Consider the following 17,109-nt stretch of genomic DNA (forward strand, 5'->3'; position numbering starts at 1 on the left):
GACTGGGCCCTTCCCCATCAATCAACAATAGTTTTTTTAAAAAAAATGCCTAAAGGCTAATCTGATGAGGTCATTTTCTCAGCTAGGTTTCCTATTCCCAGATGACCCTAGTACAAGTTGACGAAAACAAAACAAACAAAAACAAAACAAACAAAAACAAAACTAGCACACTACCACAGTAAATAAATTTTATTTATTGTAAGTATAAACTTTAATTATGCAGACTTTTACTTTTATTATAAGTATTTTTATTCGCTTTTATTATATTTTCTTCTATTATTTATTTACTTTTATTATAAGTATTATTTTGCTATAAGTAAACTTTAACTATTCAGAGTTCAGCCACTGTTAAGAGACCACTGTCTCCTAAGGTCTTAATCTTGTGTTTTGATTACCTTGTACAAAGCCCTTAGGTGACTTACTCTTCCTATCTGTTTCTATAGGCTGTTGTATCCCTTCTCATCATGTTTGTGATCCAGTGGGTCTATACCCTATGTAGCATGGGTGTTGCTGTCATGGTGTATTTCTACATTGGCCAGGCCAGTCCAGGTCTTTACCTTGGTAAGTGGCTAAGTCATTGTGCTACCATTTCCCTTATTTTTTCTAGCTTTCACTGAAGAATTTTGTGTTCTATATTGTACACATAATTATAAATGAAATATGTTAGCAACTAATTTGAGATTTATAAGACCTATAGAATTAAAATGGATGACAACAGTGGTGAAAGAGCCAAGGATGAAATAATATGCTGACATAAAGTATACTGGCGTAGCATAATGTTATACATTTCCTATGCTATGAGTTAATGCTATAATGTCATTTGATGATGGATTGGGTTAAGTTTAAGATGTATAATATAAACCCTAAGTCAAACACTAGATAATTTAGTGAAGAGTTAAGGCTAATAAGTCAACAGAGGGAAACATTGAGTGGAAAAAAAAAAGTATTAAGAATTGGAGAAATGTCTCAGTGAGTAAAGACACTTGATGCCAAGTCTGACAACCTGAGTTTGATCCTCAGGACTCACAGGGTAGGAAAATAAAACTGACTCCTACAAGTTATCCTTTGACCTCCACACAGCTACTGTAGCGTGTGTGTGTGTGTGTGTGTGTGTGTGTGTGTGTGTGTGTGTGTGTGTGTGTTTGGAAATAAAATAATAAATATAATTTAAAAAATTAAAAGCACATCAAAGACAAAAAGAGTAAAAATAAGTGTGATAAAAGAATATTTATTGGGGTTGGGGATTTAGCTCAGTGGTAGAGCGCTTGCCTAGCAAGCGCAAGGCTCTGGGTTCGGTCCTCAGCTCCAACAACAACAACAAAAAAGAATATTTATTGATAATAATAAAACAAAGACATGACATGATGGTGTGTGCCAGCTCATGGGCAGTGAAAGTGGGAAGAAAGGTTCAAGGCCAGCCTGAATAAAGAGCAGCAGTGATTTATATAAGCCTATCTGTATTGATTATCACAGTAAACATAGATAGTTTAAACACTCCCAATTAATTGGCAGTTGAATAAAAAATGTGACCCAACTATATGCTGCCTACAAGAAACTTCTTTTAATTGATGAATTTATTTTTGCAGTGCTGGTGATCAAACCCAAGGCCTTTGTATACTAGGAAAGTACTTTGCCCTTGAACTACATCCCCAGCTAAAGAAATCTGTTTTAAATAAAAATCACACAAATAGGTTAAAAATTAAAAGGACGTGAAAATAAATACCAGGCTAACACCAATCAAAAGACAGCTGCAATGGCTACATTAACATCAGATAGATTTCAAAGGAAAGGCTGTTGCCAGTGGTCAAGAGGATGACTTGGTAAGATGAGGGGGGAAACACATGGAAAAAAACACAATAAACATTAACCTTCATGCCCTTAAAAGCAGAGCTTTGGAATACATGAAAATGGAATCTGATAGAATGAAGAAAAAATGGAAAAGATCATAGCCACATAAATTTCAACATCTGCCTCCAAATAATTGATATACATGGGCACACAGTTAGCAAGACCACAGAAAACTTGAGTAATACTGTCAACAAGTTTGTTCTAATAGTTATGGAATCTTCTCCCCACAAACAGCAAAATTCACAGTCTTTTCAGTAACAGGAAATACTCACTAGAATATTACAGGACACAAAGTTTCGGTAAATTTTGAAGGATTTAGGTCAATTGAAGAAAATATTTGTCTAAAAGGGGTAAATGATTAGAAATAAAAAACAGGAAGATAATGGGAAAATCCCCAAATATTTAGAAGCTAAAAAAAAATTCAATATCTAACAACAGTGAGCAAATTATAGAAACCAGCTGAAGTTTCAAAGAAGAAAACAGAACTGAAGTTACAAAATACTTTGAACCTAATGAAACCAAAAAGGGAAACTATCCAAGTTGTAAGATACAGCTAACAGAATTTCACAGCAGCATGTGTGTATGTCATCCAAGAAGAGAGTTCTCGAAGCAGTGACCTCAGACCCCAGCTTTGAACTTGAGAAATTAGAAAAGAGGAGGAGGAGGAGGAGAAAATTAAACCCAAAGTGGCAGGGGGTGGGATGGGACAAGGACACAGTAAGTATCATAGTAGAAATCAATAAGGTACAAAACAGACAAAAAAACAACAACTGAGAACACTGATGGTATTAGTTACTTTTCTGTTGCAGTGGAAAGTGCCGTGACCAAGGCAACTTACAGAAGGAAGGGTTTATTTGGGCTTAGGGCTCCAGAGGGGTAAGAGTCCACCATGGCAGCAAGCATCAGGCATGGAGGCAGGAACTGAATGCTGAGAGAGAACTCACATCCTGAACAAGTACAAAGCAGAATGAGAGCACAGAGAATGGGGGGAGGCTTTAAAACTTTGGAGTCTGCCCCCAGTAACATACCCCCTCCAGCAGGGCCACATTTCCTAAACTTCCCCAAACAGCACCACTATCTGAGGACCGAGTGTTCAAACACTAGTGTATATGGAGGATGTTCTCATTCAAACTGCCACCACACCAGTGTAACAAATGATCGTGTCAGAAGATCAGTAAGATCAGTAGGCCAGACTGGTCAGAATAAGATAAGGTACAAATGTCCCAAACCAGGAATAAAAGAGATTTTATCGTTGGAGAGCCTATACATTTGAAGAGGAAAATAACTGAGTATGATGGCACATGCCTTTAATCCCAGCACTCAAGAGACAGAGGCAAGCGGATCTCTGTGAGTTCAAGGCCAGCCTGGACTACATAGCAAGTTATATAGGCCAGCCAGGGCTACATAATAAGACCCTGTCTGAAACAAAAACAAAACAAATACAGAAAATAGAAAATGTCTCATTTCTAATAATAAAACAGAATATCATAAGCTGGACAATTTATAAACAACAAAAAATTATTTGGCTGAGGGTTCTGGAGACTTGGAAGCCTAGGATCAGAGGCTACTTAGGTGAAGGCCTAATTGATGCCTTATAACAGAGAGAAAGGCATCCCATGGCAGATGTGGACGTAGAGACAGGGATGAGAAGGAAGGAGAGGAAGAAAGATGGAATAATCTTTTTATCAGGAACTCACTCCCTAGATAACTAACCCACTCCCTAGATAACTAACCCATTCCTTAGATAACTAACCAGCTCCCAGGATAAAGCATCACTTCAGTTAAGAGAACAGAGCCACCATGGCTGAACCATCTAGGGATCCTGCCTTTCAACACTTATATTAGAGATTAAGTTCCCACACATGAACTTTGGGGGACACATTTAAACCATAGCACATAATTTATATTTTTCCTTAATAACAAAGCAATTTTAAAGATGCTGAGTAATACTCCATTGTGTAAATGTACCACATTTTCATTACCTATTCATCAGTTGATGGACATCTAAGCTGTTTCCATTTCCTGGCTATTGTGTATTTACACAATGGAATACTAGTCAGCTATTAAAGATGAAATTATGGAATGTACAGGTAAATGAATGAAACTAGAGTCATTGTAAGTAAGGTAACCCAGACTAAGAAAGACAAATGTTGCATGTTTTCTCTTATATGTGGATATTAGCTTGGAATCTTTAGATAAGTATGATTCATTTGGAATACCCATAGAGATTAGGAAACTAGGAAGGGACCATTGGGGGTGTGCTTTTAAGAGAAGGAACATACAATACAGCAATATAACAGGAGAAGAGAGAACAATGGATCGGGGAGATTAAATGGAGTGGGAGCGGGAGGCAGGGTAGAGGAGGGACTACGGGGAAGGATTACTAACACTTTTGAAAAAGCCATTCTTACTGCTGTAGACACTTCATAAGATATACATATATAAAAATAGTTTAAAATGGAGTTACCCTACGATGAGGGGACAGTACTCCAATAAGATACCATATGCTAGCAAATAAGAACCCCAGAACCAGAACGGGTTACCTCTTTTGAATCCTTGGCTGGCGAGGTCCCACAGACCCCCCCCCCCAAACATTACAGGTGATTTCCACTCTTCTTGGTTCCCCTCTAGAATTTGGCTAGCTTTCATGGTGCTGGAAGGTGCTATGCATGGTACTGGAGGAGAAAAGTAATCATCAGTCTCACCCCCAGCTGTGAACCCTGTGAACTACAATAATAGCGGACCTGGCAGGATATGCCCACCAGTGCAATAATGGTACAAACGTTATGGGAGTAACCAACCACCTTCTGCTTGCTCTAAGGTCCACTCCATGAGATGGAACCCCTATGTGGCACTGTAATGGGGCCAAGAACCTGTGGATAGATAGACAATAAGCCCCAAGGGAGAACCTAATACTATTAAATAGACACAGCATTGAAACACCCCTAATGACTTATTGCTGCACTCATAGATCAGTGTAGCTATCAGCCATATCAGAGAAAATTTTTCTTGAAGTGGATGGCAATGGACACAGAGACGCTCAACTGGTCGACATCTAGAGCATAAGAAACTGGGGAGAGCTTATTCCTATACGGGCCATACATACCACATTCCTCACCCTGAGGTTCATGATCTCCACACAGGGACAGAAAGACCATAAGGTGGTAGAGAACTTCAAGGAAACAGTCCTTTCCAGACATAACAGGGCGGTTACACATATAGACTCACAATGATTAGGACTGTGCCCAAGACTTGTTGCAAGCTCAAGTCAGACAAAATCCCGACATGGACAGAGGGAGACAGGAACAAAATCCACTGCTAGAAAAGGAGCATTTGAAAACTACTGGGAGAGGGAAAATCAATTTTTTAAAAAATTTATCTTTGAGACAGGGCTCAAAGAAAGGTTCCTAGCTGACCTGGAACTCAAAATACTTAGACCAGGCTGGCCTTGAATTCACAGAGATATGCCTGCCTCTGCTTCCCAAGTTCTGGGATTAAAGGCGTGTGCCACTGTACCCAGCCTGGGAGTCAGTTTTCTTTAATGGTGTGACCTCTAGTAGGTTAACCACACACTGAGGTTGTCCCCACTCCCAAGAGCAGTTGGACAACACTCAATGGGTTTAAAGAAGAAAATTGGAAGTCTGGTGGATAGCGGGGAGGTGCAGGTAAATCTGGAAGGCGTTGGGAGAAAGAACAGTGAATATGATAAAAATTCATTGTATGAGATTCTCAAATAATTAATAAAACATTATTATTATTATTATTATTATTAGGTTTTTTTTGAGACAGGGTTTCTCTGTGTAGTTTTGGTGCCTGTCCTGGATCTCGCTCTGTAGACCAGGCTGGCCTCTTATTTTTTAAAACGATACATTAAGTTGGGGGAGGGACTGGAGAGATGGCTTGGGAGTTTAAAGTACCTTCTCTGCTTGCAGAGGAATCAAGTTCACCTCCCAGCACCCACATGGGGTGGTTTACAACTTCCTACAACTCTACTTCAGGCCTCTTCAGACCTGAACTCTTATGAACATACCCACACATAGAGACATACTTAAAAATAAAAAAGAAATATTTTTTAAAAGATGTGTTGGATGGGTGGTGGTGACTCAGACCTTTAATCCCAGCACTCGGGAGGCAGAGCCAGGAGGACCTCTGTGAGTTCAAGGCCAGCCTGGTCTACAGAGTGAGTTCCAAGAAAGGTTCCAAAACTACACAGAGAAACCCTGTCTCAAAAAACCAACCAAACAACCAACCAACCGAACAAACAAACAAAAAACCAAAAAAAAAAAAAAAAAAAAAAAAAAAGATGTGTTGGAGGGCTACAGATGTAACTAAGTGCTGGTATAGTATGCCCAAAGCCCTGAGTTTAATCCCTAGCACTACACACACACACACACACACACACACACACACACACACACGTAAAATAAATGAATTAATATCACCAGATGTGGTGGTACATACCTTCAATTCCAACACCCAGGAGACAGAGATGGGCAGATCTCTGTGAGTTCAGGGCCAATCTAGTCTACATAGTGAGTTCTGGGCCAGATAGAGCTACACAGCAAAGCCCTATCTCAAAAACAAAAAGTAATTAATCAAGTCCTAACTAAGTCAGATGGACAGGAACAGTCTAGACATACTGAAAAAAAGTTCTTCAGAATTACAGAAGTTTGGCATATTATTTTTACAGAAATGCACTTCAGATATTTAAAATGAAAACATGTACTAAAAATAATGTCTTCGAACAGCAGTAATGCTGTGAAGAGGTCCTGTATCATCTAATTTTGCAGATAGAATATATTTTAATTAACATAATGATTACATCAATGATTGCTTCATCTTAGGAAATCTAAATATTTTCCCAGAAATCCAATCACAGGAAAGTATGAAATAAAATTTCAGGCCAGTGTCTATAATTTAGATAATTTAGAATTTAAATGATCATATATAAGTAAGATCAACAAATAACAGTTTTATTTTGTGTCTTCTTACAGAATATATATTGATTACCTGAATATATTAGGATTCTCTCTCTGCAATTACATATACTATTGCAGATCTATAATGTTTGCTCTGTTTCACCACAGGAGCCCTACACGATACTGAAACAAGATTTTAATACAAGCCTCTTGAAATACTGTTGATTTCCTGATCATGTATTAAACATGATCTCACTAGTCAGTTTCAACTATATCTGTTCATATACTTGAGGAACGCCTTTTCTTAAATTATGGTGGATTAATTTTCCAAAGTCATACATAATTTGAGCTGGGCATGGTGGTGCATGCCTGCAATCCTAGCACTTGGAATGCAGAGAAAGGAAGCGTGGACTAGCGTGGACCCCTGTCTTGTGGGGGTGGTGTTATATATAACTTATCATGCCAAGGTTGTGGTGGTTTGAAGGAAATGTCTTTGGCGTCTGAATACGTGGTCCCACTTGGTGGCACTGTTTGGGGAGGCTGAAGAGATGTAGCCTTGCTAGGGGAAATATGTCACTAGATGTGTGCTCTGAAGTTTCAGAAACCACACAAGGTTTTAAAGCCACATGCTGGTCCCAGTTTGATTTCTTGGCTTCCTGATTGTGGTTTAAGATGTGAACTCTCACCTTGCTGCTCCAGACTCTCTGCCTGCCTGCTGCCATGCTTCCTTTCAGTGACAGTGATAGACTCTAACCCCCTGGAACCATAAGCCCAAATAAATCCTTCCTCCTATAAGTTGTCTTGGTCATGGGGTTTTATGACAACAACAGAAAAGTAATAAGACAGATCATCAACAAAGGGATTTGGTTTTGTTGTTGTTGTTGTTGTTGTTTTGGTTTGGGTTTTTGAGATAGGGTTTCTCTCTATAATAATACCCCAGGCTGTCCTGGAACTCGCTTTGTAGACCAGGCTGGCCTCAAACTCACAGAAATCTGCCCGTCTCTGCCTCTGCCTCCCGAGTGCTGGAATTAAAGGTGAGCACCCCCACCACCACCACCTGGCCAAGGATTTATTTTTTTATTTTTTGGACAAGACCTTACTATGTAGCCCAGGCTGGCCTAGAGTTCTCTATGTAGACTAGATTGGCCTCAAACTCATGGAAATCTGCCTGCCTCTACCTCCCGAGTGCTGGGGTTAAAGGTATGTACCACACCAGCCCAGATAAGGCGTTTTTATTTGTTTGATTGAGATGGGGGGGTCTCACTTGGTAACCTGCACTGGTCTGAAATTCAATATTTATGTGACATATAATATATAACATATATTCTATAATAATATATTATAGAATAATTATATAATATAACCATATAAATATGTTATATTTACAAATATGTAATATTTATATGTTACATTATACAACATATTAATATTAATATAATTATATATTATTTAGTATATAATTTATAATGCATAATAACTATATGCAATAACATGTTGATATTATAAGTAATATAAATATATATTTTATATAAAACATATAGTATATAATAAATAAATATGTGATATAATGTTATATAAATATATATTTCACTATATATGTATATTTAAGGTTGAACTTAGATCAGTGTGTCATAGACAAAGGTTCTTTTGGCCAATACAAAAACCAAAAAAAAAAATAAAAACACCTCGCTTCAACCATTTCTGCCCGCTGAACTATGTTGTTCACTTAACACCCGTTAGAACCTTCCTAAGTGCCAGATCCTGTGAGGTTATGAGGATGGAGAAGCCATGTTCCCTGTTCTCAGAGTGTGGTCCTGGTGGGGGATTGCACAGCATGCATTCAGCACACACATGTGACTCTAAGAAGGAGTATCGTGAGAATGTGTGTTAATTCCTAAGGCAGAAGCAGCACGTGTCCTTCTTTCTCTACAGTAGGCTCCACCTAGTCTCCTCCAAAGGTATTGTAGAAATGAGTTTCTGGAAACTGTCCATGAGCACGAGGCAGGCTCCTGCCAGGCTGTATGATAGTGAATGCTCTTAGGTTCGAGTGGGAAAGCATGCTCATTCTGTGTATGTACACGCACATGAAAGTTGTGTGTGAGTGTGTTAAGGGGTGTGTAAGCCCCTAATGAAGCTGGGGTTCAAGATGTCTATGAAAAATCCTCGAAATGTGTGTTCATATCTTCCTCACAGGCTCAGCCTCCAACTTCAGCTTTTTCCGATGGATGAAGTCCCTCCTGATGCCCTCCTGCAGGTCTGTGCCCATGGGGGCTGGTACAAGGGTGGACAAGAGCCCAGGAGTCTTGTTTCTGACTGTGCTTGGGCCTAGACTGTGGTGTAGAACTTGACAGTGGAGAAGCTCTGGGTGGCTGGTGTTTGCTCCTCATGGTCCTCACACTCAGTACCCAGCACTTACTCCTCACTGTCCTCACTCAGTACCTAGCACTCACACTTCACTGTCTTCACACTCAGTACCCAGGACCTGCTCCTCATGGTCCTCCATACTCAGTACCCAGCACTCACTCCTCACTATCCTGAACGCCTCTTTCCCAGCTTTGGCTCCTCAGAACCTCCTACAGGCTCATGCCCTCTCCCTTCATGTCCTCAGTCTTTCTGAGCCGACCCTTCATCTAGAGTCTGAATATTGGGTGACAAGTCACCAGAGCTGATCTCAGGAGTTGACGGTCTGAGTCACATTCCCACCAGTAATTAATCAGGCCCAAGATCAAAGCCTAAGGGAATGTGAAATTGGATCTCATGTTTCCCATCTCAGGCCAAAGGTGGCTGGTGTCATTGTACTCGTGACAGATACTATAAGCCAAGTATGGGCACGGATGAGACGCTGTGAAGGACTGCAGTAAGCCTGGCATGTGTGCGCAGGTGCAAACACATGCGCGCACCGCGCACGCACACACACACACACACACACACACACACACACACACACACACACACACACACACACACACACACAGAGGAACGGGGACCTTATCCTGAAGGGAATGTTCCCTGATGCCCCTTCCCTCTGGCTCCTTCCCACCCTAGTAGGAAGCCCAAACTTCCTCATCCTTTAAGGCCTCAGGGTTCTGGAAACGGCTTCTGCCCCGTGTTTCCTTTCACCGTCAGTGGGAAGCCAAAGCTGAAGGCCAGGCAAGCCCGAGCAGAATACAGCCCAGGGCTTATTTGATTTCATCTTGATGGTTTGGTTTTGAAACCCTAGACGTGCGGGTCGTGTTTGCCAATGTCTGCACCTTCCACGCCCAGTCATTGCTAACGAAATTAGGACCCGTTCCCATTGATTCCAGATGTAGGCATGGATCCTTTCTCCTTCTTTGTGTTTACCCCCCTAGGTTTTGTTGTTGTTGTTGTTTGTTTGTTTTTGTTTTTTTTTTGTGTGTGTGTGTGTGGTAAAACACACATAACATAAATGTATCATCTTAATCATCTGTAAGTGCATATTCATGGTATTGAATACAATCATATTGTCATATAGTCATCAACACTACTCATCTCCAGAATCCAAACTCTATGAACCATCACTCTGTACTCCCTGAAATCCTTTTTCTTTTTAATTATATGTATTGGAGAAGGGAGTATATGCACATGAGTGTAGGTGCCTTAGGAGGCCAGTTATTAGACTCCTCTGGAACTGGAGTTACAGGCAGTTGTAAGCTGCCCGACTTGAGTGCTGGGAACAGAACTCGGGTCCTCTTCAAGAGCAATGCTTTCTCTTAACTACCAAGCCATCTCTCCAGCCCCTACCCCTGCATCCTTGTTGAGACAGCGCTCTGAAAATACTGCTAATCTGTTCAAGTTGGCACAGGGAGTGAGAATTTGGTGCTATAGCTTGGGAGGACAGAGAGAAAGGTGTTAAGGTTATGGAAAAAAAGGGAGGAGTCGAGATGTGAGGGCCCGGAAATGGAGGATGGGAATAGAGTGAGAGCCTCTCTGTCGGCCGCATTTCCTGGCTGCTGTATGTCCTCCTTGGAGCTGTGGTGAGTGTGGGGTAACCTCTGCCTCTCTTCCTGTCTGAGGCATGAGGCTGGATGGCCCAGGTCGCAGCACACCTACCCAGATCTCTTTCCCCCATAACCTAGTACTGAGAGAAAGTGGATTAAGTAGAAATAGGTTTGGTATAGAAGCCGCCTACAAAATTTTGAGCTTCAAATGTGTGGGTGGGGATATTTGGTATAATCTGATTTACGAGAATGTATTTAGTCATTTCTGGCTTGAAAGCCTAAAAAAAAATGACGGTGGAGTTTACCACAGGTCCTTCAGCTGTACTCTGAATTCCTAGGATGTCACCATCAAGGTCCCTGTGTTAGGAGGGTGTTCCTAGGGAAAGACAGCCCTTTGGTTGGAACAGAAGTTACTCCACACGACTCCTCCTTCAGTACCCAGCTCTGGACTAGTGAAGTGGAGTGTGGAGCCTTAGCCAAGTCAGCATCAAACTTGCTGGCCCCACCACAGCTCCTGGGTGTGTTTTGTGATGATTTAGGGATGGGAAGGGCCAAGAAGTGGTTTAAAAATAGAAATTGGTAGCCTTGCTTTCTGCCTTGTACTTTTGACTTTTTCCAAAATGTCCTTCAGAACCAAGGGCCTGCCACTGTTAAGTGTGTTTGGGCAGGAGGGTTTGCTGTGTCCTGTCCTCTATTATACCTGTACCTCACAGTTACTCTGTGAGGTCAGCCCTGACTTTTAGAAGGCTATCTTCCCGGGAGCCATAGCAACTGTCCAGATGAGAGTCTGCAAACCATTCTAGGAAGCTGGTTTCCCTGAATCCAGAAGAATGCATGGCTTTTGCCTGTTCAAAGCAAAACAAAACATATATGATTGTCTAGTGTGGCATTTTGGCCACTTCTGTTTTGTGGATTCCACTCTTAGAGAAACAAATTCAGTTTTTAGGAACTCTTAACCTAACTCATTTAGATATGTTCTCAACAAATGGCTGTATTGCCCGGATCATGTGATCGGATGCTTTCCAGAGTCAGCGAACACTGCTGTTTAAGTTCTACCTTAGACATCTGTCTTTTCACATTGCTCTTGATCTTTTTACATCCCTGATTTGAGCACTTGAATGTTACTCTGAGGGAAAGATGTTCAGAGGAACTTTGTGCTTCTGTGAGAGCTCAACAACCTGACAGACTATGGACCTGGAAAGGCCACGGAGGGGTAAGAAAACAGGCCTGTGGAGACAGAGGCATCCCGAGGCCACTAACTGATGAGGGACAGAGCTTAGAGCAGTAATGCCTTCCCCAGCCCCTAATCCCTTCCTCGGGAACCAGCCTGGAACATGATCTTCACTGGTGTGTCCACCTGGATGTGCGGAGGCTGGTGTCAGTGGACTCTGAAGCTGGGCTTCTCTTTGTCCTTACCAGTTTGGTCCCCAAAGCCTTGGCGCTTTACCCCTTAGCTGCTTGTGAAGTAAACTTGGTGCCTTGGAAACCACTCCTCATTCAACTTCCTTCCTTCCTTCCTTCCTTCCTTCCTTCCTTCCTTCCTTCCTTCCTTCCTTTTTTCCTTCTTTCTTTATTCTCTTCCCTTCTTTCTTTCCTTTTTTTTCTTTTTTCTCCCTCTCTCCTTCCTTCCTTCTTTTTTATAGAATATCTTTTGTTTGTTTTTCTGTTGATAATTTCATGCATGTAATCAATGCGTCTTGATCATGTGCACCCAGTCCCCCGGGTCCCTGCAGCACACCCTCCCCCTTCCCATCTCATGTCCTCTCCATGTAACAACCCTGAATCCAATAAGTGTTGCCCGTTGGAATGGTCATTGATCTTGTTGACTTGACTGTGTGTGAGCAATCCCAGCTGCAGTGAGCTCATGAGTGCCGTGTCCAAAGGACAGTATTTCACGGCACCCCTCCCTATTCTCTGGCTCCTTCATTCTGCTCCTCTTGCTTATGCTCCCTCAGCCTTGGTGACAAGGATTGATACAGACATCTCATCTAGGGCTTAGTGCTCAATAGACACTCATTCTCAGTACTTTGACCAGTTATGAGTCTTTGTATTAACGGATGCCCGCTGCAGAGCGAAGCTTCTCTGGCTAAGGTGGAGGGCAGCTAATCTGTGTATATAAGCAATAACCTTAGAAGGCTGTTTGACAACAGGTTCTTTAGTAAAACAACAGTAGAAGCTTCCTCCCTGGGTCCTGTAAACCATAACTCTCGACCAGGTTTATGGTACTAAGCCTTAATTCTTTCCTGTGAAGCAGGCTCAAATCCAATCCAAAAGCAGTTGGTTACACCCACAACCTTCCCGCCATTACTGCAGCCATAGGCACATCCTGTCCGGAAAGGAGGCATTGCAGTATGCAAGGTTGGCTGTAGGGATACCACGGATACCTTTTCTCCCCAGCAGCCTGTGTAACACCTCAACTCACTTCCTAGTGACTCACAGTGGTTTCTCTCTCCACTCTTCTCCAGTCTGTAGATTTGCCATTCCGTTGTCTCATTTGGCAAGAGCACAAGGAAAAGTTACAGAACTCTCGCAACACCGTCTTCAGTGTGGGCCTCTCTTATCGGAAAGCACATTTTTATACTGTCCCACTTAAGAACAGTTAGTGTTACTCTCTTCGCTTGCTGCCATGTCTCCTACTTTGAGTTCACAGACTGTTATAGTTCTCAGCAGTTAGGTTTTAAACATTTGAATACAGGCTGAATGTTAGGACAGCTGGCGTTTGCACAGTGTCTCTATGCAGGGAAGACTGACTTCCACTGCTCATCTGCGTCTTCCTCTCTCCTCCCCATCCGTTGTCTCCCACTGAAGGAGCCTGAGGTCCACCCGGGAGCAGATCATCTTGGCACCATCCCCAGCCAAGGTTGCCATGGCAATGACTCAGCTTACCCAGGAGAACACAGACTTTGCCACCCGAGATCGCTACCACCATTCCTCCCTCGTGAGTCGGGAACAGCTGATGCCTCCCTACTAGACCCTTGCTGGACTCCTCCTTTCTAGAAGCTGCCCCGGAGATGGGGGACCCAAATCTCAGAACCTTTGGAAACTGCTTCTACCAATGAGAAACCCCAAGACTGGTCTTCCCTCACAGCCTTGGATGGCAGAAATCACCTTCTAGTCTGAACTGGCTTGTCTCACCAGACTCTAGGTGTGGCCATGGCTTCCACATGTACCCAACCTGAACAGCCCACAGGCTACCAGGGTGATCATTTGACACCAAGACAATCAGATGTGGAGAACCAAAACCAGATTTCTTATTGTAAAGGGCACAATAAATACTTATTTTAATTTTATTGTTTTTTTTTTAAAGTATACACTACACTTGCATTTGGTTCCAAGTCACAAAGTATAATTATATGCAGGATAAAAGTCTCCTTCTTCTCATCTGCTTGGTGCCCATCCCCCACCACAGAGGCAACCACTTCTCACACATACAGCAGCCATCTCTTTACACATAGGAAAGGGGGTTCTTATACCTTCCTATCCACAAATGCAGTCTGCATACATGCTCCACAGCATCTTGCCTTGGAAGCATTTCCACGATGGTGCTTACACAGTTTCCTCATGATGTTGCGATGTCTGAATACACCATCGTTTATTCAATCAGTCTCATGATGACGGCATTTTGATTCATTCTGATTTTCTTGCTATTACAGACACTTCTGCAATGAGTCAGTCATTATGTTTAAACGTGTGCACAGTCGTGAAGGGTACCCGCAGATAAGTCCTCAGAAGGAGAACGCAGGATCAGCGGGAATGTGCATTTGTGGGCTGTTAGTGTTTGGAGAAGTGCTTTTTAATTAAAGGGTCAAATAACAGGCCAGGCAGGCATGGTATTCACCTGGAATCCCAGGACTCGAGAGATGGAGACAATCTGGGCTGTGTAACAAGACCCTTTATCAAAGTGGGTGGAGGGAAGAGAAGGAAATAAATGATTATGAATTGCCTAACCATGACTGGTGTTGTTAGAAATGTGTGTAGTCCCCGACTCCCCGACACCTTTGCAGCTGTTTTGTGACCTGAATAGCGTGAGGTGACAGAACTCTTGGTTCTTCTGTGAGCTGGGCCTGGCACTCTTCATGAGTATCCAGCACTGGGGCCCAGGCTTCCTGGTAAGTTGAGCCCCTGGCCCAGGCTCCAGTTCCACTGAGCATGGAGGGATGGACTGCTGGGTCTCTTTAGACTCTTCTGTACACTTTCCTGAGATGCTATGCTGACCTTGCCTACGGCATGGGCTGCACATCTTTAACAAATGCTACCCACAATTCAGTGCGGGATACACTGTGAACACATTTTATAAAACACCTGTATATTAGAAGGGAAGGTGTGGTGATATATGTGTACCCTAATAAAATTTGCCTGAAGATCAGAGAGACAAAGGAACAAGCCACTGCCATGTCTCACCTCACCAATTCCACAAATCCTCTGACTGAAATCCTCTGAGTCCTCACCCGAAAGACTCCAGCCGAAAAAGCCTCTAGTTCCTGTCTCTTCACACCCTATATACCTTTCTCCACCCAGCCATCACTTCCTGGGATTAAAGGCCTGTGTGCTCCCCAGTACTGGGATTAAGGTATGTGCCACCACTGCCTGGCTCTGTTTCTCTCCTAGACTGAGTCAATCTCATGTAGTCCAGGGTGGCTTTGAACTCAGAGATTCAGACGAATCTCTGCCTCCTGAGTGCTAGGATTAAAGGTGTGTGCCGCCGGGTGGTGCTGGTGGTGGTGGTGGTGGTGGTGGTGCAGCCGGGCGGTGGTGGCGCACGCCTTTAATCCCAGCACTTGGGAGGCAGAGGCAGGTGGATCTCTGTGAGTTCGAGGCCAGCCTGGTCTACAGAGTGAGTTCCAGGAAAGGCACAAAGCTGCACAGAGAAACCCTGTCTTGAAAAACAAAAAAATAAAATAAATAAATAAATAAATAGATAAATAGATAAATAAATAAAGGTGTGTGCCACCACTGCCTGACCTCTATGTCTAATCTAGTGGCTTGTTCTGTTCTCTGATCCTCAGGCAAATTTTATTAGGGTACACAATATATTACCACAGGAAGGCTTAGAGTACATGAGGGCTGAGAAGGGCATGAGGGGTGAGTTAAAACTTAGAACCTTCTTCTGTTCTGGAAAACAAGATCTCATTCGCTACATCTGAAAACGATACCCAGCTTTGCTTAAAGAACAAATGTTGGAGCACCTTTAGACCCTTTGAAGGAGTGCAGACTTTGGGATGGAATAAACTTGTGGGAATGGAAGCACCATAAAAAGAGCCAGCAAGCTGGCCTGTCGAGGGGATTTGCCGCCGAACCTGACCATCTGAGGGCTATTCCCAGAGTCCACAAGATAGAAGGGGAGAGCCAACTTTTACAAGTTATCCTCTGACTTCCATAGGTGTGCTGTGATTTACACCACACATGAGCATGCACACACACACACACACACACACACACACACACACACACACACACAGAGTAAAAAAAAAAAAAAACAAAAGACAGACTGAGGGGCTAGAGAAACGGCTTAGTGTTTAAGAGCTCACAAGTACCTGTAACTCCAATTCCAGAGGATCCAGTGCCTGCTGGCCTGCATGGGTACTTGCATGCATGCAGCACACATAACCTCATTTAGGCACACACATTCATTCACATAAAGCTTTTAAATATTTTTAAAGGCTGGACAGGCTGGAGAGAGGGTTCAGTGGTTAAGAACACTTCGTGCTCTTCTAAAGGACCCAGGCTCAATTCCCAGGACCTACATGGTGGCTTACAACTGTCTGTAACTCTAGTTCTAGGGGACAGAGACCCTCTCCTGGCCTTCGTTTACACCAGAGAAGGTAGTATACAGCCACACAGGCAGGCTAACATCAATACACATAAAGTACAAAAAGGACAGGCTGAGCTGGGCATGGTTAATAACAAACAGCACTTAGGAGGCTGAGGTAGGAGATGTGAAATAAAGCCAACTGTTCATGAAAAGCCGAGGGCAGTGATCCCTGAGGACCTGTTTTGTTTTTGTTTCATTGACAGGGTCTTAATGTGGTTCAGGTTAGCCTGGAACTCACTATGTAGCCCAGGCTAGCATTGAACTTGTAGTCCTCTGGACTCAGCAGCCATATCTGAGCCCTTTTAAAGAAGAACCTGTGTTCATGAAGTTTCCTGTGGCCACTGTAATTAATCACACAGACCAGATACCTTTAAAAACAGCAGGAATACATTTTTCTTCCTAACTGTGGAGTATAGGAATTTCAAGTCAGTCTTACTGAGTCAAAAACCAAGGCCAAGAAGCAGGATTGAACCCCCACCCCCAAGCTCTGGAGGAATTTGTTTTGTGCTTTCTCTAGTTTTGGTGGCTGCCAGCATTCCTGGATTTGTGTCCATGTTACTGCAATTCAAAG

General features: G+C 42.7%; 1 protein-coding gene across 5 annotated transcripts in view; it reads left to right on the forward strand.

Moving 5' to 3' along the window:
* Slc12a8 (solute carrier family 12 member 8) overlaps positions 1–14,673 on the forward strand; it is a 157,362-nt gene extending 142,689 nt beyond the window's left edge. For 3 of the 5 annotated variants that reach the window (XM_052740384.1, XM_052740386.1, XM_052740385.1), the window contains 3 exons: positions 444–561; positions 8,961–9,021; positions 13,535–14,673. In XM_052740384.1, coding sequence (XP_052596344.1) covers positions 444–561; positions 8,961–9,021; positions 13,535–13,697 — 342 coding nt within the window. In that variant the 3' untranslated portion in view covers positions 13,698–14,673. The other 2 variants (XM_052740387.1, XR_008218779.1) reach the window with 2 other exon arrangements.
* Positions 14,674–17,109: the final 2,436 nt, after the last annotated feature.

Source organism: Peromyscus californicus, unplaced genomic scaffold (genome assembly GCF_007827085.1).
Source record: "Peromyscus californicus insignis strain IS unplaced genomic scaffold, ASM782708v3 Scaffold_16__1_contigs__length_79575227, whole genome shotgun sequence".
Classification (NCBI taxonomy): Eukaryota; Metazoa; Chordata; class Mammalia; order Rodentia; family Cricetidae; genus Peromyscus; species Peromyscus californicus.